Below are 27,404 nucleotides of genomic sequence, written 5' to 3' on the forward strand. Positions count from 1 at the left end.
GTGCTGGCTCACAGTTTCGCGCAGGACGTCCCTGTGTCAGGGGTGAACACCGTTATCCTTCCCTCCTCTCCACTTCAAGACGCTGCATACATAATCAGAGGAACCACGCCTGCTGCTCACTTCATGTCCCTGACTTTCACTACTTCTTTCATCCGCTCCCAGAAGAGCTTCTCCTGCAGAAAACTTCATCTTGTATAACTTTTCTCCCTTTCTCTCTTTCTCTCTCTCTTCTTCTTTTTTTTAATCGAGAGACATTAAAAACCTCTCTGGGACTCACCACTGCGTTCTGCTGGGAGGTGCAGCCCCGTTAATCCAGCCGCTCACCCGCAGTCTGTGCGGGAACACGCACTGAAACAGCAATGGAGTACCTCAAGTTTTGTTTTGTGTTTTCATGCTGGATGAAGTTTGCCACTTCTCTCTCCTCTACAGAAACAGCTCAAACTCCAGCGCCAATTCCTAAAGGTAAGAAATCACAAGAATAAAAATCATTATGTATAACCCTCATTGTGATGGAGAGTCTACTGTACGGTATATTTGATTGTTTCCTCACGTTATTTTATTTTACACATGATATAAACTGTACAAACAGAGATTTAGGTTGTCTATCCTTGAAGGTGTCATTGGAAAATGCGGGTCACCATGCCTGCGTTTCCCTGTGTCACGCACTTATGTCGGCCCATTAAATGATGTGATGCAGCAGCTTGACACAAAAAGCAGTGTCTGCGGTTTGTCACTGCGTGTTTCATGTTGTTTGCTCTCGCGCAGCTCCGGCGTTTACATCCACGCGTCAGGCTGTTAAAAAAAAAAAAAGAGAGAGAGAGAAAAGTCGACACGCGGAGGAACAACTGAGCAAATTATCATCTACTCTCTGAAGCTTTCACTCATTTTATCTCACTCAGTCCTATAGACACTTTTTGAAGGCGTGAATTCATCATAAATGGGAATGTGTAGGAAATCAATTATCGTTTGATTTTAATGGCAAAACAAGCAATTATGCGCACGAGGAGCTGAGCTGCAGGTTGTAAAGCAGTTTGTAATTGACGACATATGGAGCAGAGCCAAGAACAACCTGTTGCAGCAGCTGTTGGGACAACCTATATAATGTAGTTCTATACAGTGGGGTTGTGCTTCTTAACCCCCCCCCCCCCCCCCCCCCCCACACACACACACACACACCCACACACACTCCCAGTTTTATTGAGTTGTTTGAATCCCTTCCCCTGTTTGCATGTTGCTGTGGGTAAATTGCTTTAAATTGCGCTAAACCCATTTCAGTTAAACACAGCTCTTTTCACGCTCGCGGGGCATCTTGTAAAAACCTGTAGACAACAACATAAGTGCAGATGTCTGTGTGCGTGTGTGTGTGTGTGTGTGTGTGTGTGTGTGTGTTTAAATCCCTGTGTTGGTGTCAGAGGGGATGTGGGTTTGCCTCTCAGTTAAATCTAGTAAATGTACTTCTCTAATGAAGCATTCTGCTGGGGTGAGGCCGTCTGCTGTCAGGGAACAACAGCCGCCTTCAGTCTCCACAGGCCTGTTTTGTCCTCTGGTCTGGACCAACACAGTAGCCACAGTTACTTTACAAGGGTTAACATGTTTGCTTATAAAAGCCTTTTCAGCACACCTGGGAGGGATTAGAGTAGCAGCAGCGAGCAGGTCAGCTCATTAGGATGCACACACTAAATCCATTAAATCTCCTGAGCTTGTGGAATTTTGAAATAAAAGACATAAAAAAATAAACAATTAAAATAAATCACATCAACCCCTAAAAGATGAAGAGCTGACAAGAAGGTGCACTCAGACTACAGGTGATCACGCTTCACTCGCAAAGTCCAGTTTGTTTGACTAGTTTCAGCGGAATGCGTCTGCGTTGTCGTAGCAACAGACATTGATAACCACAGACACACTTGTCTCAAAGCTACCAACCGTAAACATGGTCACTTTTTAAGCTGTAACACAATTATCAAAAAGATGTGAGTCCTTCAGAGGCCACGTCGACTTATCCAAATCAGTCTGTATTGAAAGTCTTTAAACGATATGATCCTGACTGTCCTCACTCTCATGTTACTTCAGAAGTTCAATAAGCTCTCAGGAGTCTCTAGTCTGTCCTCAAACCCCCCAAAGATAAAACAAAGTCCATCCTCTCCGTCTTCTGCCTGCTCCACGTCTCAGAAAATGTGTGCTCAAACAGGCCGTTTGGAGATGTTCCCTTCATGACATCACAAAGGGCAGTAGCCCCTCCCCCAGGTGGGTGACACTCCCACAGCTAGGTGTTTGTTCTGCCCTCTGAGTCTGCCTTCTCACCGTAAACAATAGGACATGGAGCCAGAAAGCAGCGAGTACACCCGAGCCCTTCCAGAGAGGGGGCGTGGCCAGACACAGCTCATTTACATATTTAAAGCTACAGACACAGAAACAGCCTGTTGTGAGCAGGGCTGAAATAGAGGGGTTTATAGACCTGATCAAATACAGGATCAGAGTGGATTTACAACAACACACTTCACACACATGATGAAGAGGAGCGAGGACACTGATTTGGAGGCGATCATGTGACCTTTAACAGTCAGTCTTGACAAATGTAATTGTTTAATTGATGATCCAAATTAAAGCTTATTTGTAAAACATGATGTTACAATTTACTCCATGAATAGTTTGAAGTGTAACTTTCACCCACAAGAGATTAACCTCTAACTCAACACAGCGTCATGATTAAAAACTGTAATATGGAGCACAGATGTGTTTTATCCCACCTCTTTTTCTGATACAAAAAAAAAAAAGCTGTTTGTTTGAACACTTACGTCCATTAGAAATCAGCCTTTCCAGGGAATTTAAAAGTAATAACGACAGAAACATTGCAGCCCTGACACCCATTCAATGATGTGTTAATAAGTGTAATATCAACTAGATGAGTCATTTTCTCCATCAAGTTTCTGAGTAAATTCTTTAAACCCTCTAAAACAAAATGTTTGAGAGTGCGGTGCTGAAAAGTGAAGCAGCAAATGTCTCTAATGATCGGTGGACTCATGCTGCGACCCTGGCAGCTGGGTAAGCATCATTTTTCCCTGTTAAACGAGGTCAGATGACGTGTTAGCCAGCACCTTAAGGAGAGCATGTCTGTTGCGTGAGCAGCTCTACTTCAGGTGGGACAAGACGCTGGTTGCTATTGTGATGGGCTATTTAAAGCAAAAAACACTTTGTACTGAACGCATGTCTCACTTGTTGCAGATTCTCTCCTGCAGCAGCTTTTCTCTGCGAGCGCTAATTCTCTCCATCAGTTATAGCTCAGGATTAAAACGGGGTGATTAAGCAGCGAAATAAAAAAAAAAAAAAAAAAAAGAATGAAGGAATTCAGCCTTCTGCCCATTGCTCACCTCCGGGCACCTGGCAGGTCCTCGTGAACAGCGGACTGTGCAGACCCGCTCACTGTCCCGCTATCTGAAAGGAGCTTTTCACTCATTCCTGCACTGATACTTTGGACCACTCATTTCACAATAAAAGAGACTATTATTGCGTCTCTCCGTGCACGTATCTCCTTTGCAAAAATCCAAATTGTCTCCAGCATCCATAGCGTCACTTTTTTCGATGCCCTTTTAAACCCAAGTCTCATTATACAACTTTCTGTCCAAGTGGGTAAAAGGTCAAAACGCTTCAGAAGTGAAAAACGATTCCATACACAAAGACGCCAACATCTGAAAATCCTAAAAGCTGGGATGACTTAAGTAAGTAAGGCCGTCCACATCAGGAGTATTTCACAGAAAGTTGAAGACATTAAGAGCTGGGAAACCAGCTCAGAGTTTTTGACAGTAACTTGGACGTATTGCAGTGTTGGTGTGTGGGAGGACCATCACTCTGAAGGATCTGTCCCATGGAACAGATGACCTTTCTCAGACACCAGCGACGTGTCAGCGGGGAGCGTTTTACAGAGGAGAAAAAGGAAGCTCCACCTAAAGTCACCCATGCTTGACACACAGTAGAAGGTCGCTCTCCATGCCTGTAATTCCAGCCTAACAAACTAACAAACCCCGCTGGCAAGCCCAGTCTGTAATCAGGCCTGAGACATTGTCACTGTATCACCACAAAGTTGGTTTCGTGCCTTCTTTGCAGCCAAATATGCCTTGTGTTGTCTGCTTTTTCACTCTGTGTCTTTGCCTGCAGCATCTGAGGTATATTCTGCAAACACTAAATACATGACAGCAGAATGTAGAGACAACAGTTCCCATTACGCAGAGTCCTCTGAAAAGAGAAGAAAGTCCAGCCTCTTTGGTCGGGATCTATGGTTACCATGCATCGATCTACCTCACACGTCGTTTACATCACGACTGGCTGAGAATGCAGACTTAGCAGCCGTCCATCTTGGCTGGATCTGTTCCTGATAAAGCCGAACAGGGCGTGCCGCTTTTAAACGAAAATGACTCGTTCCGACTTGTAAAAGTTTGTTTTTCAATGTATAAGTACTCGACTTGATGTGAAAGAAAAGAAAGGCTGCAATCCTTGCAGAGAGAGAGGGGCGTCCATCTCAGCTATACGTTTGTGACAGAGTGTGAAATCTTGTCATGAGTAAACTTTCAGCTGTATCATAATGGTCCCATTTCACTAAATTAGGATCTGTTTTTTTCATTAAAGAACACCAGACAGACAAACCAAGAGTTTGTTCTGGTTACAAGTATTTCAAGACTGCTGACACAAACCAGACGAGAGTTGTTGTTTTTATTTTCTACACTTTAGTTATCTTCTAGGACATTAATAAAAGAAGAAGCTATTTGTGAATCATAAAGGCGTGTGACGACACTACTAAATAGTTTCCTGGCACAATGCGGGTGACATCATTCCACATCCGTGGGCTGAAGTGCCTGTGGTTTGACATGTGTAATTGGACTCACAGTCTTTTTCCTGGGGATGTCCTGAATGCCTCTCGGACTCATGGAAATGGTGTGTTTAATCAATTGATGTGACTTTGTTGAGCAATCGAGAGAAAACAACTCTTATTTACATCATGTAAAGCTGAAACATCAGACCTGTCAGCGTCGCCCCATTGGTCTCGTCTGGTAAATTACAGCAAATTACTAACACATGGGGTGCTCACCTAAGTAACAACAATTGTGTAATCTTTGCTTCAGGAATGTCTGCATGTCCGGGAGCTGCTGGCTGTTAGATATTAAAAGTGCTTCTCCTGTGCCAGAGCTGCTTTAAGTCCTACGAAGAATTAGTAATGTGTTTTTAAGATGGAAAACCTTTAAAAGTGGCGTCACAATAAAGGTTTGTTCGCACACTTGTGCGTCTGGCAGAAGGCTGAGAAACGGGTGTCTAACACTGAAACATGTGAAGACTTGTCAGTAATGGATTGGGCGAGAAAAGACAAGGGGGGGGGGGGGCTGTGGATCAGTTGTTAGAGTTGTCGGCTCCCAAACTGAAGGTTGAGGGTTTGATTCTACAGCTCCTGCAGCCACATGTCCCTGAGCAAGACACTTAACCCCAAGTTGCTCCCGCTGCTTTTCGTGGGTAGTGTGTGAATGTGTATGAATGCGATGAGGGACTTCTGATGGTCTCTTGACACAAACCATAAAATACAAAAAAATGTCAACGGATGAGTTGAGGCGCTCTGTGCTGACCTCCGTTCTTTAACTGCTGCATAAGGACCGAAAAGGCGAGGTAGACCCTCAGTTTACCCTGACAATATTTCAAGTCCCAACATTTTAGATTCATAGATGAATCACTTGATTCTGCTCTCTTTTTTAAATCAGCACCCCACATGTGGTCCATTGGTCCCATTCTGAGCAGACTCAGCTTTAAAAGGCGTTTTAGTTTATGCCTTTCTGAGCTACATCTGCTACTAATAGTGTCATATTTTACAATGGCTTAAGAGCACATGGCTGCACTGATGGTCAGATTAACACCTCACCGGTTTCCAACTGTGGTCCAATATCTCAGCAGAAGCACCATCTGAATTTCTTTTTTCAATGAAGAAACACATTTGTTGCCGCTCTAATTTAACTTATTCTTCAGTAGACAGTGTAGTGCATGGCTTTGTGCCACCAGGAAGTCATTGTCTGTATCTAAGGGGAGCTGGATGACACATCTTCAACGCTCACTACATCGAGTCCAAAGTGTCTAAATGTTTAAATACACTTCTGCTAGCTGCTCATCACAAACCAGCAGAGCATGTTGTAACCTCTTAAAAACCTGGCTCAGAGCGTTTCAACATTAGCTACTAGAGGAGGTTGTTGCCAGTGTTGAATAAACAGCAATTACTTTGACTAGTACAGTTAAGGGTTTGATCTGCACAGCCTGAAATGGCCAGTTAAAGTTGGATTTACATGTCGTATGATGAAGGCTTTAAGTATGAAAGTCCGCTTTAGGGACATTCAGTTTGTCTAATTTTATTAAAGCTGCACTGTTGTTCTGTGTGAATTGCCCCCCCGGGGACAAATAAAGTTTTTTTTTTTAATTGAGTTGAACAACCATGTGAAGGACAAGAATGTTGGGCCTTTGACTAAAACAGCTGAAAAGTTCTTTTCCTGGAACTATTTCAGACCGTTCTTGATCTTGAACAGTGAGCGCTGTGTTTGTGTGGATTAATCAGAGAATGGAGCGAGCAGTGATTTCTCTGGCCAGGACTGCGTCTTCAAACAGGAGAGTTGATGTTATCCTCATGCTCAAGGCTGGGACACATTCCCATGATACCTCTTTCTCTTCACAAATAGTGCTTACTTTGGCTTTTCCCAGGACAGAGTGTCAGAACTTTTGCTCATCGGAGTGTGAAAGTTTAGCTTGACGGCTGAGCCCCATGTGGTACAGCGAGAGAGAGAGAGAGAGAGAGAGAGGGGAAGACGGCTTGGCGCCGGTTTCCTTTCTTGGAGAGAAGTAACAGCGGTACCGTAGGAGCTGCATTCCTTTCCTCCTGTGGGTTGTTCTTCTAGGACTGACATGACAGTGTGTTGTGTTTACTTTGAACAGGCGCTTATCCAACAAAACCACGGCTGTCTGAAACCCTCTCCCTTTATAGAGTGTCGCCATTGACCTCGAAGGTATGCTTGGTCATTAGTGGCCGAGCTGTTTATTTAAATAAAACTATGGAGGGCTTGACAAGTGGGCGGGGATTAAAAAGTCTTACATCGTGCAGTTACAATCAGCTTTAGGAAACTCCCAAATTCTGGACCTAAAGGGGCCTTTTGACATCCCCGCAGTCTGACTTATTTGTCATGAACAAGATTCATTGACTCAGATTGGAACACATTGATACATCATAAATCTTCCAGTCTCATATTGTGGATATGTGACTATCAGTTTCCAGCCTTGGTTTCCTGCCCTAGTTTGGATGAGGACACCGTAAATCCTGAGACATTTCTTCACAGACCACAGTGGGCTGTTTGAACAACAAGTTTGAATTTAGAAAAAAAAAAAAAAAAAAGTGTCTGCCCTAATGCTTCTAAATCATCTGCGAGCTGTTCTTAGCTGGAAGCGTGCCTTCTGGGACGCAGTCATGTGGTCTGCGTGTTTACAACAAAGCGAGGAAAGCGTGTGTGGGTTCGGAAAAGTTCGGGTGAAGTCACTGAGGGGCGAATTGGTTATCACGGGTCACAACATGCAGCTTACCACTGGCTTCAATTGCTTAAATACAAACAAAGCTACTGGTGATCTGTTCCCATTTCATTCGAGCACAACAACTAATTGAAACCATCCGTTGAGGGGATACATCCCATGTCCTTGCTGGAATCTCAGCATTATGAAATAGACCGTATTCATGGAGGTCTCCAATATTGCAAAGAAACCCCAGTGGAAAATACTTTGGGTTTGCAGATCTGCTTGTATTTGTACAGAGTTAATAAAAGTCTGCAGCACTAAGGAGGATTTTCAGGAGTCTTATGCACAAAGGTGGTTTTTTCCACCAATATTCAACAAAAGTAGTCCTGCAGAAAGATCTGCTGCACAAAGTGAAAAGGAATAATAGAAAAAAACATGTATTGCAACTTTGTGGTCTTAATAAAAGCACATGTCTGGTATTGGAGGAAGGAGAAGCTGATAAAATGATCCTGTAGCCATTAAAACTCTTGTTCTTCAAAGCTGTGTGGGAAATGTCTTTTCCAAATGTGGGACACATCATAACGTCTGCGCACCAACCGTCCAGTCACAGGCCGGGGAAACACGTTGCTCTGGATCAGCCCCACTTCCTTGCCATAAATGTTTTCTGAAGCTGTTAGGTTACCGGCACACTGGGAACTATTTCCAACCTGAAACAGAAGCTTTGTGTCCGAGACGGGGACTGACAGGGCGAGACGGGGATGAGAGAATGACTCGGAAAAGACAAGGACACTCCCTGAGATGCACTTAATGTTAAAGGAGTGGGTGAAGTGGTTGTTTTTGGATAAATAATGCCTTAAAATCTGCCCCTTTGCTTTGTTTTCGCAAAAATATTTTAGACCAATCGTTACGTCCACAACGCGCTATCCTCTAGTATTTCATTTATTATTGTTTTTAGCATTCAGAGTGAAAAAAAACACATCAGAGAACATGACAGATACTTTACTGTCTTATTTCCAGCCGTGTTTCTCCAGAATGAAAGATGTCAACGTTGCGTTCACCGTGTCGATGTTCGGAGGATCGGAGCACCCGAGTTGTGGGTTCAATACTGGATAATAACCCTTTTGCAGAGTTCACCTTCACTGGCCCTACTCGGTTTGTTTGACCATCCAATAGGGGGGGGGGTACTCGTGCAGCCTGATTAAACACTCTTTCCCGGTTTTGATTGTTTGACCTGCGTTGTGAGATTTGTTACGCAGTAAAAAAGATGAATCATCACTTAACATAGAAACTCGAGTTTAAAGCTCTTTGAATGCAGAGTGAACTTCTTTTCCTTCATCGGCACCTGACATGTTCTCTCGCATACTTTCTATCTAACGTGCCAATGTCCAATAAATGATTTACAAGGCTTTAGTGAAACCTGGTGTTGTATATTAAAGTGAATGCAGAGTGGCTCTGGAGAGATGAGAAGCAGGATTAGCGTTGAAGTGGTTGTATAAAAGCGTATAAAAGCGTTATTAACTTTTTGTTGGCTTGTCGGACTTCTGGCTCGGGAGCTCGATGTGCACAGTTCAGAGAAGACGGCTGAATGATTACTCCTCCTGCATGCAACAACAGGATCTACAGACCCAGGCTCCTTCCTTCCTGGGCACTTTCTAATCAGGGCCGCCCCCCGGTTTGGTTTGACGAAACAAAACAGCAGAAGTGAAAAGCAGCTTAGTGGGTTCAGCCTGCCTCTCTTTAGCTTCACATGAGGCTATGGTGCTAATTTGTACTTGGTCTAACCCGTCTTCAAACCTCAGACTTCTGAACTCAAGGCCGGTGGAAATGTCCTGCAGCTTTGTGGGAGATTTTTTTTTACCGAACAGGAAAGAAATTATTAAGTCTGAGTCTAAGTGTATGCCTCCATTTTGAATCAAATAGACTCAAATAGACTGCAGTCAATGGAGCTAATTTGAGCTTTAGACTGCCGAGCCGCGCAGTTAGCAGTTTGTTGTCGTTGGTCTGAGGTTTACAAGGAGAAGATGGAACCTCTGTGCTTATATATATAAGTACCACTATATTCTATCATATTCCTGCGGACACACTGAAGCCAAGATTATCCCATAAAAATATCTAAATGTTAGCCCTCTTCGGCAATAACATCAAATGTTACACTATTCAGCAGCAAGAGTACATCCCCACATCCCTGTAATTTGGTTGCCAAAATATGTGATGACTTTATAAGACACACGAGTGAAGTTGTGGGATTTTGTTTTTCTTTCTCTTTTCAGAAAACTTGCTGGTCCTAACAGTCGCAACCGAGGAAACAGATGGCTTCCTCCGCTTTATGAAGTCTGCAGACTATTTCAACTACACTGTGAAGGTACGTCTGTCTCCTCGAACAGGCAGTGCTCCCGGCTAACGGAGCTTCACTCAAACAAACACCAAAGTCTGAGGATCACATGATTGATTAGGCCTCTTAAAGGGAACAATGAGGTGTGTGGCAAGCTGCAAAAGCATCCATCTTAAAGGGATACTCCTCAGTGTGGGTCCAGGATTTCCCCCTGTGGGTGAAGCCACATTAAAAAGACACAGTTAGTGCGCCCGAGCATTTGTGTGGTCCTCTGTCTCTCTCCTGCCAGCACCAAAAAAAGCTGCTTCACAAAACTTTTTTTGGGGGGGGTCAAAACTACAGGTGGTTTTAGCAAGACCAACAGGTGTTGCAGCGATGGAAGCGGGCAGTGGAACTGCTTCAGATAGAAGTGATTGTACCCGAGCTAAAAAGCCTCTGCATGTTTCTAATAAGCTCCAGCAGCAGAAAGCTGCTCAAACTAGGATCAATGTTGGAGATGAAACATGGAGAGAGGTTAGAACGCAGAAAGCTTTACAGACCCATGCAGAGCTGGCTAAACACTGAAGCTACAGTGTCCACCACATGCAGAGCTGGCTAAACACTGAAGCTACAGTGTCCATCACATGCAGAGCTGGCTAAACACTGAAGCTACAGTGTCCACCACATGCAGAGCTGGCTAAACACTGAAGCTACAGTGTCCATCACATGCAGAGCTGGCTAAACACTGAAGCTACAGTGTCCATCACATGCAGAGCTGGCTAAACACTGAAGCTACAGTGTCCATCACATGCAGAGCTGGCTAAACACTGAAGCTACAGTGTCCATCACATGCAGAGCTGGCTAAACACTGAAGCTACAGTGTCCACCACATGCAGAGCTGGCTAAACACTGAAGCTACAGTGTCCATCACATGCAGAGCTGGCTAAACACTGAAGCTACAGTGTCCACCACATGCAGAGCTGGCTAAACACTGAAGCTACAGTGTCCACCACATGCAGAGCTGGCTAAACACTGAAGCTACAGTGTCCACCACATGGTGACCTGTGTGAGAGGAGGGGGCGGAGCCAAACAGCTCTCTGTGATGATTAGAGTTTAGACTGCAGTACTCATTTTAAACACTAGGGGGCATAGTTACATACTGCTTCTTTAAATAATAATAATAATTCATGTTGACTTACTTGAAAAACGTCCTCCTAATGGAAGAATCGCTACCTGGTCTCAAGATAATTAACTATACAGATACAGAACATCTTTTGAACTTTGTTGGTGTTAAGCGGGTTCCTGCTCCTCAGCTGATTCACCACGTCTTCTGTCTCAGGTGCTGGGAATGGGAGACTCATGGAAAGGTGGCGACGTGGGTCGCTCCATCGGTGGAGGACAAAAAGTCAGACTACTGAAGGAGGCCATGGAGACTCTGGCTGAGCAGGAGGATCTGATCATCCTTTCTGTGGACAGGTATCACTTTCTATTTAGCTTCATGTGACCAACTTTGTCCCTGAATCTGCCCTGAGAGGTGTAAACACTTTCCTCTAAGAGCCTCCATCTTTGATGGAAGAAGACACATTTAATACAGAAGATCAGGCTCTTATTATTTGTCTCTGTTCTTGTGTCGTCGTCGTGTGTTTCTATCAAAGATACCGAGCTGTCAGTGTGATTGAGCTTTGTTCTGATTTACCTTTGACTTTGAGACACAAAACATTTCCCCGACAAGAAAGAGAAGCAAAACTCTTCTAATTGCCGTGTAGATCCGTGAATTAGAAATTGAACAGATTTTCATAAATCACAGACTGAAATGATCGCTTCTGAAATCTGCCCCTCCCTCAGCGTGTAGAAGCCGCGTTCTGCCCACTTTTGCAGCGGCGCTGAGCCGGCCCACGTTATTATAGAGCTGGAGTCATTTTCACATGCAGGTAGCTGGATTATAGGAGCCGACTCTTCACGGCCAATGGAAAGTTTGACAGAGATAATGTTAGTGGTTTGGAATAATAACAGCTTTCCTCAAATAGAGCAGCTGATGATGATGATGATGCTCACTGCATCACGTCGCATGACTAATGGGAGCTATAATCTGTGTGTTACGTTGCCACACCCTGCGCTCATGCATGCTCACTGAACATGTTGGACTCAGTGTACCATGATGCACTGGGGTTGGTCTCTGGTTTTTGTGAGAGAGAAAGTGGAAGGGATTTGAGCGTTGGTACATTTTTCTTTATAAGGCTTCATGCTACACGAACCTCCTTCTTGTTTATGTTCTCTGCTGCTTCCTGAATCTGTCAGCGGCTGCAGCTTTCCATCTCAAGGACTCTTCGTGTTTGTCCCTCTGTCTCTGCCGTAAGAGCTTTTACTGTTTTTTTCTATCTCCATCGTCTCGGGCAACACCTACAAACACGATGAGAAACAGTTTGTTCGACATTTATTTTTCTACAATGAACTTTTTTAAAGACGTCGTCGTGATTATTTTGTCTGGATGACTGGAGGTCATTTTTATACCGCAGCGTTTACAGTGATTTACGACTTAACAAGAGGCAGAGGGTGCTCGTATAAACATGTGTCGGCCAGATGTTGGTGTCTTTGTGACCTGTGTTTGACTGGTGCTTCCTCTCATGACATGCCTGAGGTGCTGCAGGTTATCCAAGAAGGTGGTTGTCTTTCCCCCTTTTCCTGCCACCATCCTGTATATAAACCAGTTTGTATAAAGTTCATCATTCTTATTTTAGATCAGACTTTTTTTTTAGATCAGCGTGTGCAGACACAAGTGCTGAATCACAGTCTAAAAGAGGGTGTTTTATTGCCAGTGACTGGGTGGGAAAGGATTCAGCTGTTTTACTGTCAGGACTTCACACTTCACCGTAAAATCACCAGAGACATTTGGAGTTTTTCACGTCCTAAAATATCCGACCTTTATATAATAGCTGGCTTTTAAGTTACCACGATGCCTCTGAAAAGGGTTCGGAACATTTTCCTCTATCCATCCCCGAGCTGTATGCACGCAGCGACACAGTCTGCCTGCCTGTACACATGCCCACCAATGAAGAATGTCTTCTCCTTACATTGACATGCTAACGTGTAGGGTTCAAGCACAGGTCTATTTCTTTAAGAAGACTGAATGATAATGATCTGTTATGTTTCATCTGCACTCCTCCCTTTTAGCTACGATCTTATCTTCGCCGGCGGACCAGAAGAGATTCTCAGGAAGTTCCAGCAAGCCAATCACAAAGTGCTCTTCGCTGCCGAGGGGCTGATATGGCCGGATAAACGGCTGGCTGACAAGTACCCCTCAGTCCGCAGTGGCAAGCGCTACCTCAACTCAGGAGGTGGGTCCCGAGAATTTTAGATGTGATGCCAAATGTTCTCCGACCTATACGAAGACAGCTTTGTATAGGTCAGCTCTGTTATCTACAGCCATCTTAAATTCCTGCGTGTCAGCTGACGTAAGATAAATGAATGTGTGCTTCTGGTTTCTCTCAAACCTCTGGGGCTCAGGGAAGGGCAGCGTGTCCCATTTTATATGCATCTTGCAGCAATGCATATTAAATTGAGTTAAAGTGAGTGGAAACTAAAGACCTGGTCCAATTTTAAACCCCAACCCTGTGCTGCATTATCCTTAAAATGAACTACCATACTCACATTCTCCATTTACTGTGACCATTTTCCCTCTTTATCCGTCCTCGTCTGGAGGGGATAGTCTGACTCTGATTGATGATCGATGCATGTCGGGGTAGAGTGGTGTTTGAATAACTTGGTTCTGAACCAGTAACTCCTCTGCGTGGACGTGTCTTTAAACATCGCCGACCCCAGCTGTCACACTTTGAAGAGTCGCAGGCCAAGTTGGAATCCGGGGCGCCATGAGCAGCCGCTCAGCGTCAGTGTTATTGTTTCAAAGATTCTCGTGGTGCCTTCAAGGAATGAGCAGAGCTGTGTTAGTTTTCAAGTTTAAAACCGCAGGACTTTTATTGCTATCTCTTTCAACACAAATGGAAGCTTCTTTTTTTTTTTCTCTCGAGGTATTCGAAGCAGACAGATGCCCATGTTTGCCCTCTCTGACCTGAAAAAAACAGCATCTAAAAATGTTTGCAGAGATTTTTCAACAAAGAAACAAAAACAGTGACGCTCCCTTCATAGTCCACACGGCTCGGCCAGCTGCATCCTGTCTGTCTTCAGGACACTGAATTACTACTTTCTCTGTGGTCATCAGCCTGCTCTGACCTCCCATGCTGGAGTCTCGCTGCCCTCCACTGATCAGAGACTGTTTTTAGCATTCATTGTCATTGACTTGACATGTGGATTTGTGTTGGCCCCCACAAAGTGCCGCAGTTTATATGAAATTGTTGGTTTTGTTTTTGCTCCGAAAGCTACCGCCCAGATGACCGTTGGGCGAATGTTTCAGAGCATCTGGACACATCGCAGAGAGTGTTGGGTTTCATGATACAGAAGCGCTGTGATTATTTAGCTGAGGTTATCTTATCTCCTCGCTCCAGGAACTAAACTAAACATTTGAGAGAAGGGACCGGATCCAGTGGGGCGGCTGCAAATAGCTTTAAACAAAAATAGATTTCTGTCAGAAGAAATGCAAAATAAAAATGTTGAATTCCATGTTGCATATAATTGTCCTGCAACTTTGGACGTTGTTTCCTGTGTTTTACAGCCGAGCAGATTAAAACAGTGAATTTATCCAGGAGCATCGGAGCCTGCTGTTCCCAGGACTTTTCAGGATCTGTCGATTTTAAAAGCAGTCCGATGATTTCCTTTCCACTGTGTCTCGCTCCAGACACTTGGATTATGTCATGTCTGTCCTTTGACTTGTTTACAGTGTCCAAGGCTTCTGTTTTTTTTTTTTAATGGTGGTATGCAAAATGGCGCAGACAAGCTGCACAGTCGTACCCTGCAATCTGCTCGTGTGGTCACCGTCCTGGAGCAGGAAAAAGGGAAAAGGAGGAGACGGCTGGAGCAGAGCTGGAGCAGAGATTACCATGAGAGTGTGAGATACTAGCACAGAGCGTCCCTGAGAGCTCGCCGCCCATTATTGCCCTCCTTCCTATCTCCAGTGTGTGGGAAGAGAAAGTTCCTGCCCATACTGTGCGTGCTTGGGACTACTGCCAAGAATCACACTTAACGTCAGGCTTCCTACAGTGAAGCCAGCAGATAGTGTGTATAATTGTCGCCAACAGTCTGCCAGTGGTAGCCTATATGACCTTGTAAACTTTTCTCAACCCTGCACTTTACGGCTGGACGTGTGGTTCACACTGTTATTTCCTTTGCAGGTATCATCGGCTACGCCCCGCACATAAACCGAATTGTTTCTCAGTGGAATCTCCACGACAACGATGATGACCAGCTCTTCTACACTAAACTATACTTGGATCCCTTAAAGCGAGTGAGTATTTTGAGTTCAGGCCAAACACTTTGTGTGAACACATCCCTGGAAAAACAATCCTGAATGGCTGAGATGCTCTCTTTTTCTTCTTTTTCAGGAATCTCTCAATATGACTTTGGACCACAAGTGCCAAATCTTCCAGAACCTGAACGGGGCTGTCGGTGAGAAATCAAATTCCACTCTTTAACTCTCTGCTAATCTGTTTGTTATGAATCAAATGCACATTTAAAAAAACAGAAAACCGGGCTTTTCTTCACTAACACAAGCCGAAGATGTAGCCGACTGTTTGGCCCCAACACCCCGGGGCAACATTTTTCCAGAGAACTTGTCGACTTGGTCTTAAGTTAATAACCTTCAAAAGCTCGTGCCCGTGTGGTTAATACATGTTTTTATAATGTGGCACTGAATTGTCTCATGTTCCCCCTTTTGTTGGCAGACGAAGTGCTTCTGAAGTTCGGAACAGGCCGCGTGAGAGTTAGGAACACCGTGTACGACTCTCTGCCGGTGGTTGTCCATGGCAACGCGAACACCAAAGTGAGTGAGACGTGACGGCCTCAGGCGCACCTTGCATCATGGATACCGTCAGGCTGAGCGTGTTCATCGAGGACGTCGAGATGCTGGCTGAATTATTGAACTCCTTCTTTTTCCACCATATGTAGATGAAGTTTTTTTGGACCGTCTCTTTATATATTCACTCAACATTTGTGGCCAGTTGTTGTATATCACTGCATAGACTCTGTGTTAGTTGCCAAAAACAAAATGAGGCTCCAGCGAGGCGGTCGTTCTTTTGTGCATATGTCTCCCATCATCTCCTCTCTATATCGCTGTACGATCCTTCCCTCCTTTGCTCCACCTCCGGCCGTCTGCCTCTGGTCGTCTTTGGTAACGAACCAAATCCAACAAACTGTTGAGTCATTCTTCCCGGAGGCCCCGACATCTGCGGGAGAAGCTCTAAATAGTAGATCACAGAATGCTTGTCCAAGCAGCGGGTACACTGCTGTTGGTCTCCTCTTTATTTATTATGACTTTTTTTATCACGGCAAGTTCAATCCAGAGAAAATACTCGAGCGGGGCGATAACACATGATGTGTACAGTTTTGGTATGATCAGTTAATGCAATCACAGGTTTGCATGGGGGGCGATGACGTCACGCACATGTGCACAGAGGCCGTCGTCCTCGTTGCGGTGGCTGTAGGTTTGAATCAAACTTCGCCTCTTTGCCCAATCTCACCTCCCAAAGTGTCCTGTCTCTCTTCAGCTGCCCTTTACAATAAAGAGAAAAAGCCCCCCCCCCCCCCCCCCCCCCCCACCAAAAAAAAGGGCAGAAATCAAACTTCCACAACCAGGCATTTCACCTGCTTTGAATTCTTTCTTTTGCAGATGTACTTGAACTACTTGGGCAACTACGTCCCCAACACGTGGAACTACGAGCATGGGTGCAGCCACTGCGATGACGACATCGTGGATTTGTCTCGGTTAAAAGTAAGTGCTTCGAATTAAGACGTTTTCTCTCCCGTATTTAAAGTGCAGCTGTAGAGAGTTGGTATTTGTGGAAAGGATGAAACATCGCCTCTTCCTCCAGTGTGAACCGTGTGTGTGTCTGTCTGGACAGCGGGAGGGCAGCCCAGTCTGTCCTATTTCAACAGATAAGCTGCTTTGTTCTGCATTCGCTGCCTTTCCAACAGAAATAGGTCATGTGCCCGCTGGTCCTTTTGGACCCTTTTAAAAGAGAATAAGTGCCAGGGAAACTCCTGGGGGAAGTGGAAGCCCAGCAGTGCTGTGGTGCAGGATATGGTTTCTGGGGTTTTCAGAAGGGTTCATTTAAAGGGGTGTCACTGTCGGCCAGCCTGCCTTTTAGTGAGCCTTCAGTATGGGTTTTATCCACAACAGTAAGTTACAGTGGTTACAGAGTTCAGCCGAGCCTGACGACGTATAGACAGCAGGAATGGCAGGAGAGAGGAAATGTCTCTGGCTGTGGTGGTTCCTCACTTTCCCTCTGTGGACACAGCTCTGTTATCTCTGGTTTGGATGAACGTTGTGCTGCAGACACTTTGGATCATCAATAATATTTATTTTTTTTCCTGTTGAATGAAATGTGCTTCTTACATCAAAGGATTTTCTGCTTTTCTTCGTCTATTATGAAAATCAATAAAGACGTTGGGCCTTTGTTGGTAGGAATTTGAAAGACCGCGCTCGGGGAAATTATTATTATGAGCGTTTTTTCTGGCTTATCAGGTAATCCATTCATCATGGACCAGCACATTAATGGATAAGGGTAAACTCATGAAGGCCGTCACAATACACAAACAGCAGATCTGCCGTCCGCCCGTACGCTTCATAAATAATTCTCCTTGGATGTTTTGACTGGAGCGGATTCAACACAAACGCAGCGTCATGAAAGGCTCCTCTGTGAAAAACGCTCTCAGTGACCTTCCGTCGTGAATGCTTTAAAAAAAACGCTGCTTCTCATTCAGGGTCAGGTTAAACCATCTCATTGGACTGTGCCACGCTGTGTTTCTGAGACTTGTGGAGTTTCAGGTCGTGTGGAAACACTGGTCATACTGGGGTAAAATCAGGTCACCGGCCGTCTGCTTTGGTTCCTGGTGTACTTTGGTTTGGGTTAACTCCCCGTGGCGGCACGCTCTGTTAGCCTTTCACTGAGCGAGCTGGAGCTGCAGTCCTGCGTTCCAAAGAAAGTCTAGCTGTCACTTTCTTCTGCTTTAATGAATAATGAAAGCTTCCCTCTGTTGTTTGTGCCTTTCCTGTCTGTCCTCTTGAGTGTCCACAATAATGTAAGCGCATATTTGAAAGATTCACGAGTTCCAGTACTTGTGCACTAAACACAGTCATTGCGGAACTTGCAAATTAGATGGTTCTGCGCCGATCCCTTTTTCATGTCGGGGCCCAGACCTTTGCTGTGAACCGGTCAAGAGGATCAGGGATCCAGACCGAGCTGTGTGGGCTGGGACTCGAGTGTCATGGGAAAATGTTTCCTCCTCTCTCCTCCGTGTCTCTTTACTGTCCGAGCAGCGAGACTCTGAAAGGGTCCGACTGTACGTGGCAGTCTGTGTTAAAGGTTAGGATGCTTTTATAGCAGCTCATGTTTATTAAATCACTGTCTGGTCCTGAGAAGCAGGAGGACTCTGATCAGATTTGCACACACAAAGTGTCAAATACAACCAGGATTTATGTGAAATTGCTCCATCGTAAAGCTGCTATGTTTGAAATAGTCTTAATTTATTTCCTTTTTTATCCAAACAGGAGTATCCAAACGTTCTTGTTGGAGTGTTTATCGAGCAGCCCACTCCTTTCCTCCCTGAATTCTTCCAGCGGCTGCTGACTCTGGACTATCCCAAAGACAAACTCAACCTTTTTATCCACAATAATGTGAGTGAAGGAAGCTACCACCTGTTCCTTCTACGCCAGATCTCTCTGTCATGAAACGTTCATCGGCTTCATGGTATTTTACCCTTTTAACACCGGGTTGTCTTAACGCAGGAGGTCTACCACGAGAAGCACATCCAGAGGTTCTGGGATGAGCATAAGAACACGTTCAGCAGCTTCAAGGTCGTGGGACCAGAAGAGAATCTGAGCCAAGGAGAGGCCAGGAACATGGGCATGTGGGTCTCCGCTTGTGATCTCATATTTCTTTGAAGAAATGTATTCAACCAGATGAAGGGATCTTTAGCTCCAAATAACTTCCTGCTTGGTTTAACCTCAAAATTCTTCCTGGAACAGAAAGTCCCCTGATGCTCCAGAAGTATGTGATTGTATTGATCCATGTCAGCGTATCAGATATTACTTTATTGATCCCTAAGGGGGAAATTCGGGAGAAATAAACGGTGCAGCGTCTGTCCTCTCTCCCATTGCTTGGAGTCAAGTATTAGTCAGTCGTCATGGTGATAATTTAAGAGAGGTACTATCAAAAGCTCAGCATGCTAGCATTGGTCAGGACAACCCTTTTAATAAGGACGTCTGAGTTATATTAGCGCTCTCTAATCTTTATCCAACAGTGGGACTCTCTGTGATTACTCAGTATGTCACTGACTGTAATCAGTGCCGGGTTGAGTAATGACCGCTTTTCTCCTCTGTCTGTTTTCGATTTCATTAGGCACCTTTGCCGTAAGGATGCCACATGCGACTTCTACTTCAGCATCGATTCGGATGTGATGCTCACCAACAGACAGACACTGAAGCTCCTCGTCGAGCAGAACAGGTAATCACACGTTGAATGGAACAAAAGACCAAACTGGAAAGAAGTCAACAAGCCTCCCTGCTTGTTTGTTGTGACTGGGAGCAGTTGGAAGTTGTCCCTTTAAGTTGCAAAACCACATGAACATTACAGCTGAGTGAATGAAAGTTTAAAAATAAGACGGCCCGGCTTCCTGTTTTCCCCGGCTGCATGGAAAGAGTGGGAAAGTCAATTGCCCAAACCCCCGAAATGCCACTCTTCATTATCCAAAAAACAAACATGCAAACCCTTTTTCCCTTTTGCAGCTCGTCATTTTCAAAAAAGCTTCCCGTAAACTCGATGTTTTGTGGCAGTGGCGTGGCATCGAGTCCTGTCGGATGCATGCAAAGTAAAAGTCGGATTATTTAAGGACAGCCTGAGAATTCTCTGCTGGGACTGAAGCTGCGGGAAGAAAAACGCCGATCTGTCACTCGTATGCAGCACATCCATATCAAACGACCCCGTCATTTACGGCTCAATTATTGTCAAGTTTAATTCACATAGAGGAAAGAAACATGCCTTTCTTTGTGGTTCTTTAGGTTTGTAAGTCAGCAGTGGAAACATTCTTGTTACAGTATTTCCCTGAAATTCGAGGAAATTGAGCAGATTCAGGGTTCAGAAAAAAAAAGCTTTCTGCAGTGATTTGTTCCACTTACATAATCTGAATCCAGTTTAGAATGATTTCCTGCTCAGGCCAGGTTGAGATTACACACTTCTGTGATCTGAAAGCACTTCTCTCCAAGGAGAGGTTGATCTCATCGATGCAGCACGCTAGCTTTAGCTCGAACAGACCGAGTACATTAGCCGCTTGGTTGTCTGTGAGATGTCACTTGAGTTTTATCCGCTCTGACAGAATAACCATCTCTCTGCTCGCTCGCTCTCTCGCTCTCTCTCTCTCTCTCTCTCTCTCTCTCTCCTGCTTCCCTACAGAAAAATAATTGGCCCCCTTGTCACTCGACACAGCAAGCTGTGGTCCAACTTCTGGGGAGCCTTGAGTCTGGATGGTTATTACGCTCGCTCTGAGGATTATGTCGACATTGTGCAGAGGAAACGTGTGTAAGTCACAAGTGCAATAAATGCACACACACACACACACACAGCCAAGCGTTGCATTTTTTATGGTTCACACACACACACACACACACACACACACACACACACACACACCAGAGCATGAACTCTTAGCATGTCCATGACTAAAAGAAAGGATGTGCTGATACGGTCAAATCAGAGACACCATGACACACGCAGTATTCCTCTGAGCACTAACACACACACACACACACACACACACACACATGACGTGTGATGAAGAAGAAGCTGAGCAGCGATTGAATACTGAGAATCAAAGCCTGAAAGATGACAGAAAATCTGTATTTAATTTTTTGGGCGGCTGTGGCTCAGTTGTTAGCCCTTGAACTTTGAAGGTCTCGGGTTCGATCCCCAGCTCCTGTGGCCACATATCCGATGTGTCCTCGGGCAAGACACTCAACCCCAAGTTGCTCCCACTGCTTCGTTGGTGGTGTATGAATGTGTGTAAACAGCATTAGTTACTTCTGATGGACACTTCTCATAGCAACCTCTGCTTGGACACGTGGCAGCAGGAGCTGAGGATCGAACCCTCAACCTTCCAGATGAGTGACGACCGACTCTGCAAACTTTATTTTTTTTTATTTATCACTATACTTTTGTTCCAGAGGCTGATGTGCGATGTGCCAGATTTCTTATGTTTAGCACTCAGTGAATGTCCTCAATGCAGAAGATCCCGAAGAAGCTGAAGAGATACTTTATATTCCTCTTCTTATCACGCTGCCCACCAATGACCCCCGCATGACGCCTGCAGTCATGCACGGCTTCAGATGCAAAGACTGCGTAGTTGAACTTCCTCACTCCTGCTCCTGTCTTGTTGTTTTTAGGGGTGTGTGGAACATTCCTTACATGGCACATGTATACCTTGTCAAGGGCACTACCTTGAGGAATGAACTGAAAGAGAGGAACTTCTTTGTCCTGGAGAAACTAGATCCCGATATGTCTTTGTGTAGGAATGCACGGGAGATGGTAAGTGTACCGTACCGATCAATCTTCACGGCACGCCAATGTAAACATGCTGTCGAGATGTACAAGTCTGCATTACGCTGCAACCACGCTAAAGAATGTCCATAAGAGAAAACGTGAAACATAGAGAGACGTGATTTAGTCCTGCTTTGTGGAAAGTACAATGAATGTTAACGTAAAAGTCAACAGAGCGACAGAATCCGATTGACGGCAAGTATCAGCTTTTTTTTTTCAGTGTTTTTGTCGGTTATGAAGGCATGACCCTGTTTACGGTTTCTCTCTGGTGCTTCAATGTGCTCTGCTCCCGTTGTATCCCATCAGCCTTCACTCTCCCCTGCCCCGCATTGTAACATGAACACAAACGTTCCCGACCCCGGACTACCTGACTTGAAAAGCTCTCTTGCTCCTTGTGCATTACTTTCCTCTTGTAAACTGTGTGCAGCTTTGCCTGATCCAAACTGCCTTTTCTTTTGGATTGACGTTTTCGCCAGCATGCACTCCTCCCGTATTAATCCACGAAAACATCAGCTTCAGAGGGAACCTTGCTCCTTTTTTATTGCATTTTATTTTCTCCTCCCAAGTTGCTATGTGTGTGACATATATGTTTCAGCTGTCAGCCTGTCTCTTGTTCTGAAATCATGATTCCTGTTATCCTATTTACACGATGCTTCTCCTTTATTTTAGACGAGTCACAGAGAAAAAGACTCCCCTTCTCCGGAATCATTCCATATGCTCAGGACCCCAAAGGTGTCCATTTGTTTTGATTATTCTGCTTCCTGAAACATCCATTTCCAATGGGTTAGCAATCAGGAGCCATTCGGAGCTTTGGCTCATTTTAAAGGCAGACACTTTCACTTGCAAAGTGCTTTATGTGATTCGGGATCTTTTTGGCACCGGTTGAGTTAAAATTCACGAAATATGCAGGTATTTATAAAGGTTAAAGGTCACATATTATCCTCCTTTTTAACGTGTAAATCAGTGTCCTCGCTCCTCTTCATCATGTGTGTGAAGTGTGTTGTTGTAAATCCACTCTGATCCTGTATTTGATCATGTCTATAAACCCCTCTATTTCAGCCCTGCTCAGAACAGGCTGTTTTTGTGTCTGTCGCTTTAAATATGTAAATGAGCTGTGTCTGACCACGCCCCCTCTCTGGAAGGGCTCGGGTGTACTCGCTGCTTTCTGGCTCCATGTCCTATTGTTTACGGTGAGAAGGCAGACTCAGAGGGCAGAACAAACACCTAGCTGTGGGAGTGTCACCCACCTGGGGGAGGGGCTACTGCCCTTTGTGATGTCATGAAGGGAACATCTCCAAACGGCCTGTTTGAGCACACATTTTCTGAAAAGTGGAGCAGGCAGAAGACGGAGAGGATGGACTTTTCTCATTATTGGGGGGTTTGGAGACAGACCAGAGACATTATGTGACATAATATGTGACCTTTAAACACATTTGGCAGAAACATATTCAAACGAAAAAAACATCTTGATATTGAATTCTCGCTGCCTCTCCTCATATCAGGAGCTGGCAGCTCTTTGGAAATTGATGTTGAAGTTTTTCCTGAGTTTTGTTTCAAAGCACACATTGATGTCTGAGATAGAGAAAGGAAATATACACATGATGTCTGTCCTGTTTTTTTTTTTTTTTTAAATGCCTCCCCACAAGGGAAATCAAGGAGGAGAAAGGTTGGAGAGTCGGTTCACATGCAAGTCCCCGCTGTCCTGATGCTTTACACCCAACAGCCGTACTTTCACAGAAAACACACGTAACCAGCTGCTTCCTTTAAACACACTGACTGATCTCAGACTAGGCTCCAAAGAAATTCCTTCTGCTTTAAATCACAGCTTTCACCGTTTGATTTTTGACTCAAACTATTTGGAAACCTACACTAATCAAATTGTTTAGTCGTTCCCAATTCATCACCTTTTGTTCTCTGCAAAGCCTAGTCTGATAGTGAGTCCAAATCCGGTCCGACACAGCGCCCTCCCCCATGCTTCACCGCAGAGGGAATATCATTCCTGGATTTGCTTTGTTCCAAGCACCCCTCTGTTCCTGTCCCCCTCACTGCCCCTCCCTCTCCTGTTCCCTGACACCAACAAACACCCATAAATAATCCCAGATTATAATCCTATAAATAATCCCAGATTATTTATACGGCATCTATCTAAAGTGACAAACTACAGATTTCAGTGTGTTCAAGCACACTTAAATCGCACTCCCCCCCCCCCTTTTTTTTGATGCAAATGAAGCATTGTAGTAGTTTGCAACAAGTAACAGTTTGGTCAGATTTTATGCGAATGCTAACCATTCATTACAGATTACAAACTGCAGAATGCTTTAGAACTGTACCTGTGCATGTGTAATGGTTACCTAGATTACGTTAGAAATCCTTCCTGTGACATGTAACTCAACTTTCCCCGTTTGTGAAACTGACTCGTTGTTTTTTCTCCGCTCGGCTGCAGGGAGTCTTCATGTACATCACAAACCGTCACGACTTCGGGAGGCTCATTTCCACGGCCAATTATAACATCTCTCACTATAACAGTGACTTGTGGCAGATATTTGAAAACCCAACGGTAAGTCAGAAGTCTCCCTCATTAATCCTCATCACATTTTCTTTTTCCTAAATAGCTGAAATAAACCGCAGCCATGTGCAAAGGTTATTACCCGCAGCGGGAGGGGATTACAGATGTGAGACGATTTTGAAATAATGACTTGAATGTGATAAGACTCCGGACTGATAAGGGTTGAGATTTACTCCTGGATTGGGCACGCTGAGAACAGCCCGGTGGGAGAGGGGATTATCTGTGTGAGGTATGCAGGTCAGTAAACAGTCCGCACTAAACGGCCACTGATGGAAAATTCTCTCTCCTCACAGGACTGGAAGGAGAAATACATCCACCAAAATTACACTCAAATCTTCACTCAGAACTACATGGAGGAGGTTGGTATTAGAGTGAGTGTGTGTGTGTGTGTGTGTGTGTGTGTGTGTGTGTGTCTGCATCTGTTCAAGGCAGACGGTGAGACAGAGAAAGAGAATGACATAACACAGTATCACAAAGCACGACATCTGTTTTTAACATATCTGAATATTACATTACATCAACTGCAGCTCAGGCGGAAGGTGTGACTGAAGTCTGTCTGTGTGTGTGTTTCTGTCTGTGTGTGTGTGTGTGTGTGTGTGTGTGTGCACGTGTGTGTTGCAGCCCTGTCCAGATGTGTTCTGGTTCCCAGTGTTCTCGGAGAAGGCCTGTGATGAAATAGTGGAGGAGATGGAGCACTACGGATCCTGGTCTGGAGGCAAACACGAGGTGGGTGCTGTCAGCTTCTCTGAGTCTTTGCATCATAAATCACATTCAGCTTTCTTCTTCTCTTGTTTCCTCTCTTTCAACGCTGAAATCTGACCACGGCTTTTTGGCACGTTTCCCGCAGTGTTCGCACACAGTTTGCACAGTGTGAGACAGCAGAGCCCATTTTGTAGCCTGAAGAAAAAAATGATGATTAAAGAAGAACCTTACAAACTTTTTAACAGCCAGAGTTTGATCCTGTTTAATGAGTGGAGTTAACAGTGAAGGGAAGAAAGGCTCACAAGCTGCAGACTCAACTTGATCGGATGATGATCTATTTCTCTGACGGCGCGCTGGGATGTTACTTTCAACCTAAGCTCCTGTTTGAATCCACACACACACACACACACACACACACACACACACACACACACACACACACACACACACACACACACACACACACACACACACACACACACACACACACACACACACACAATAGAGTTCATGGTACTTATCCTCACATGCTTAATTTAACGACTATCATTTGCAGGTCTGTCATTCACATGCAGCCAAATAAATGGTTCTGATGTTCTGTTTCATGTGTGTGTGTGTGTGTGTGTGTGTGCGTGTGTGTGTGTGTGGTTTATAATTCATGTGGTGTGTTTCATGTCGTTTTTTAAATTGGTATTCAACGTGTCTAAAAAGTTCGCCTCCAAGACAAAATGTGCCCAGATACTTTGAGTCACTGTGTTTTGGAAACGACCGAGCTGGACGGGTCATTAAGCCTCACGCAGACAGACAACAGAACAGCCTGCGGTTTTAGAGACACACACGCACACACACACACACACACACACACACACACACACACATGCACACGTCATCATCACTTTGAAAAAGCGTGGTCATCCTCATATCCAGGAAGGCGGGTCATTTATCCCAGCCTTAATCGCTCTGCAGTGATTTTTTTATTCTCTCTCTCTCTCTCTCTCTCTCTCTTTTTTCATCCCTAGGATAAGCGGATCACCGGTGGCTACGAGACCGTGCCGACGGACGACATTCACATGAAGCAGATCGGCTTCGATAAAGAGTGGCTGCACTTCATCAGAGAGTTCATATCTCCCGTCACGTTAAAAGTCTTCTCTGGATACTACACGAAGGTCGGACAAAGAAGAGAGAGCCAAACAGAACCGGGCTCATTTCTATCCTGTGATGTTTTCACAGACTCAGACTGAACGCACAGTGAACTAACGTCTGCTTCTTCTGTGCCTTGCTCACAGGGTTACGCCGTAATGAACTTTGTGGTTAAATACACACCGGGGAGGCAGGCATACCTGAGGCCCCATCACGACTCGTCCACCTTCACCATCAACATCGCCCTGAATAACAAAGACACAGACTTTCAGGTGAGCTTCACCCACAGCAGCCTGCTGACTTTGTGTCGGACTAATTCAAACTTTTCTGTCATTTGGATATCCTCGTTCGCCCGATGATTCATCTCCTCCTCTTCCTCTTCTAGGGCGGAGGTTGCCGTTTTCACAGGTATAACTGTTCCATAGATTCCCCGAGGAAAGGCTGGAGCTTCATGCACCCAGGTCGACTGACCCACCTCCACGAAGGCCTGCCCACCACCAACGGCACGCGCTACATCGCAGTCTCCTTCATCGACCCTTGACCTTTCTATGATGTAAACTAGTCTCTTGACCTTGCTTGCCTTTTTTTTCTTGTCACGTTTGTGTTGTTGTTGTTTTTGTTTTTTTACCCCCCTGTCATTTGACGTGTTGTGTCCTTACATGTTTTTCTGATGCAATTCTTCTTCAAGCCAAAAAAAAAAAAAAAAAAACTGAAGGAAAAAATGTTTGCATTAAAGGAATCTCTGTCAAACAGAGTCGATGAGAAAGGGAGCTGATCCAAGAAGAAGCTCAGAGTAGAAAGTCGCTTGACTCTCATTTCCATTATTTGTTTTCTTTGTTTAGTTTCAAAACCAACATCCAGCAACGATGAACTGGTACTGTAGCTTTAAAGCGTTTACAATACTGATCTTTACACTGTCATAGCCATTATTCAGACACACTGGTAGCTTTCCTAGCAGTTAGCTGTACTACGCTAGCATACTGTTTTCGTGTGTTTCAGGTTGAATTCACTGATCCCATTTATTCACCTAACAAATAACTGTTTCAAGAATGACGACTGGCGCTTTCAACCATCCATGTTTGTGCATTACAGATCAGGTCAGTATTTGGTGGAGTGCAAGGTTTTGTAATTTATTTAAAGTTGGATTTTTACCCAATAAAATAACTTTATTTTTGGAATTTTGCACACAAGAACAAAAGAGAGAGAGAGAGCGAGAGAGAGCGAGCGAGGCGGCAGAAGTCAATATGAGTTCTGTTTGAATGAAGTTCAATGTTTTTGTTTTTACTTGAAAGGATTTTCTCTTCCCTGCTTTGAAATGTGTTCGTTTCATTTGCATTCCTAAAGAAACATTCTGCAATTTTTTTTTTCCTGAGAGATGTGTGAACGTTTTTTTTTTTTTACTCAGAAAAGTTTTTTTTAACTTATTGACAAAATGTAATAAAAGTCTTTATGAAAGTCTTTAGTTTTCTCC

General features: G+C 44.6%; 1 protein-coding gene across 2 annotated transcripts; it reads left to right on the forward strand.

Annotated features, from left to right (window-relative positions):
* On the forward strand, nucleotides 1–27,391 carry plod2 (procollagen-lysine, 2-oxoglutarate 5-dioxygenase 2). 2 transcript variants are annotated; one of them, XM_079361963.1, is made up of 20 exons: nucleotides 1–462; nucleotides 9,789–9,880; nucleotides 11,169–11,305; nucleotides 13,001–13,164; nucleotides 15,112–15,224; nucleotides 15,322–15,385; nucleotides 15,661–15,758; nucleotides 16,605–16,706; nucleotides 18,486–18,611; nucleotides 18,723–18,844; nucleotides 19,336–19,440; nucleotides 20,386–20,511; nucleotides 21,372–21,513; nucleotides 22,195–22,257; nucleotides 23,969–24,082; nucleotides 24,385–24,450; nucleotides 24,713–24,817; nucleotides 25,813–25,959; nucleotides 26,080–26,205; nucleotides 26,319–27,391. In XM_079361963.1, the coding sequence occupies exons 1-20, from the start codon at nucleotides 360–362 to the stop codon at nucleotides 26,472–26,474; spliced, it is 2,271 nt and encodes a 756-aa protein (XP_079218089.1). In that variant the 5' UTR covers nucleotides 1–359; the 3' UTR covers nucleotides 26,475–27,391. The 2 variants fall into 2 exon arrangements, with proteins under 2 accessions (XP_079218089.1, XP_079218090.1); XM_079361964.1 differs by lacking the exon at nucleotides 22,195–22,257.
* Nucleotides 27,392–27,404: the final 13 nt, after the last annotated feature.

The sequence above is a fragment of the Symphodus melops genome (assembly GCF_947650265.1).
Source record: "Symphodus melops genome assembly, chromosome: 14".
NCBI classification, from domain to species: domain Eukaryota; kingdom Metazoa; phylum Chordata; class Actinopteri; order Labriformes; family Labridae; genus Symphodus; species Symphodus melops.

What these genes read in the sequence shown, in the direction of transcription:
- plod2 (XM_079361963.1), top strand. Translation starts at nt 360, where the DNA reads ATGGAGTACCTCAAGTTTTGTTTTGTGTTTTCATGCTGGATGAAGTTT. An exon ending in ATGGCAACGCGAACACCAAA is followed by an intron (nt 15,759 to 16,604) that starts GTGAGTGAGACG and finishes TTTCTTTTGCAG; the next exon opens with ATGTACTTGAACTACTTGGG. An exon ending in CTCAGAACTACATGGAGGAG is followed by an intron (nt 24,451 to 24,712) that starts GTTGGTATTAGA and finishes TGTGTGTTGCAG; the next exon opens with CCCTGTCCAGATGTGTTCTG.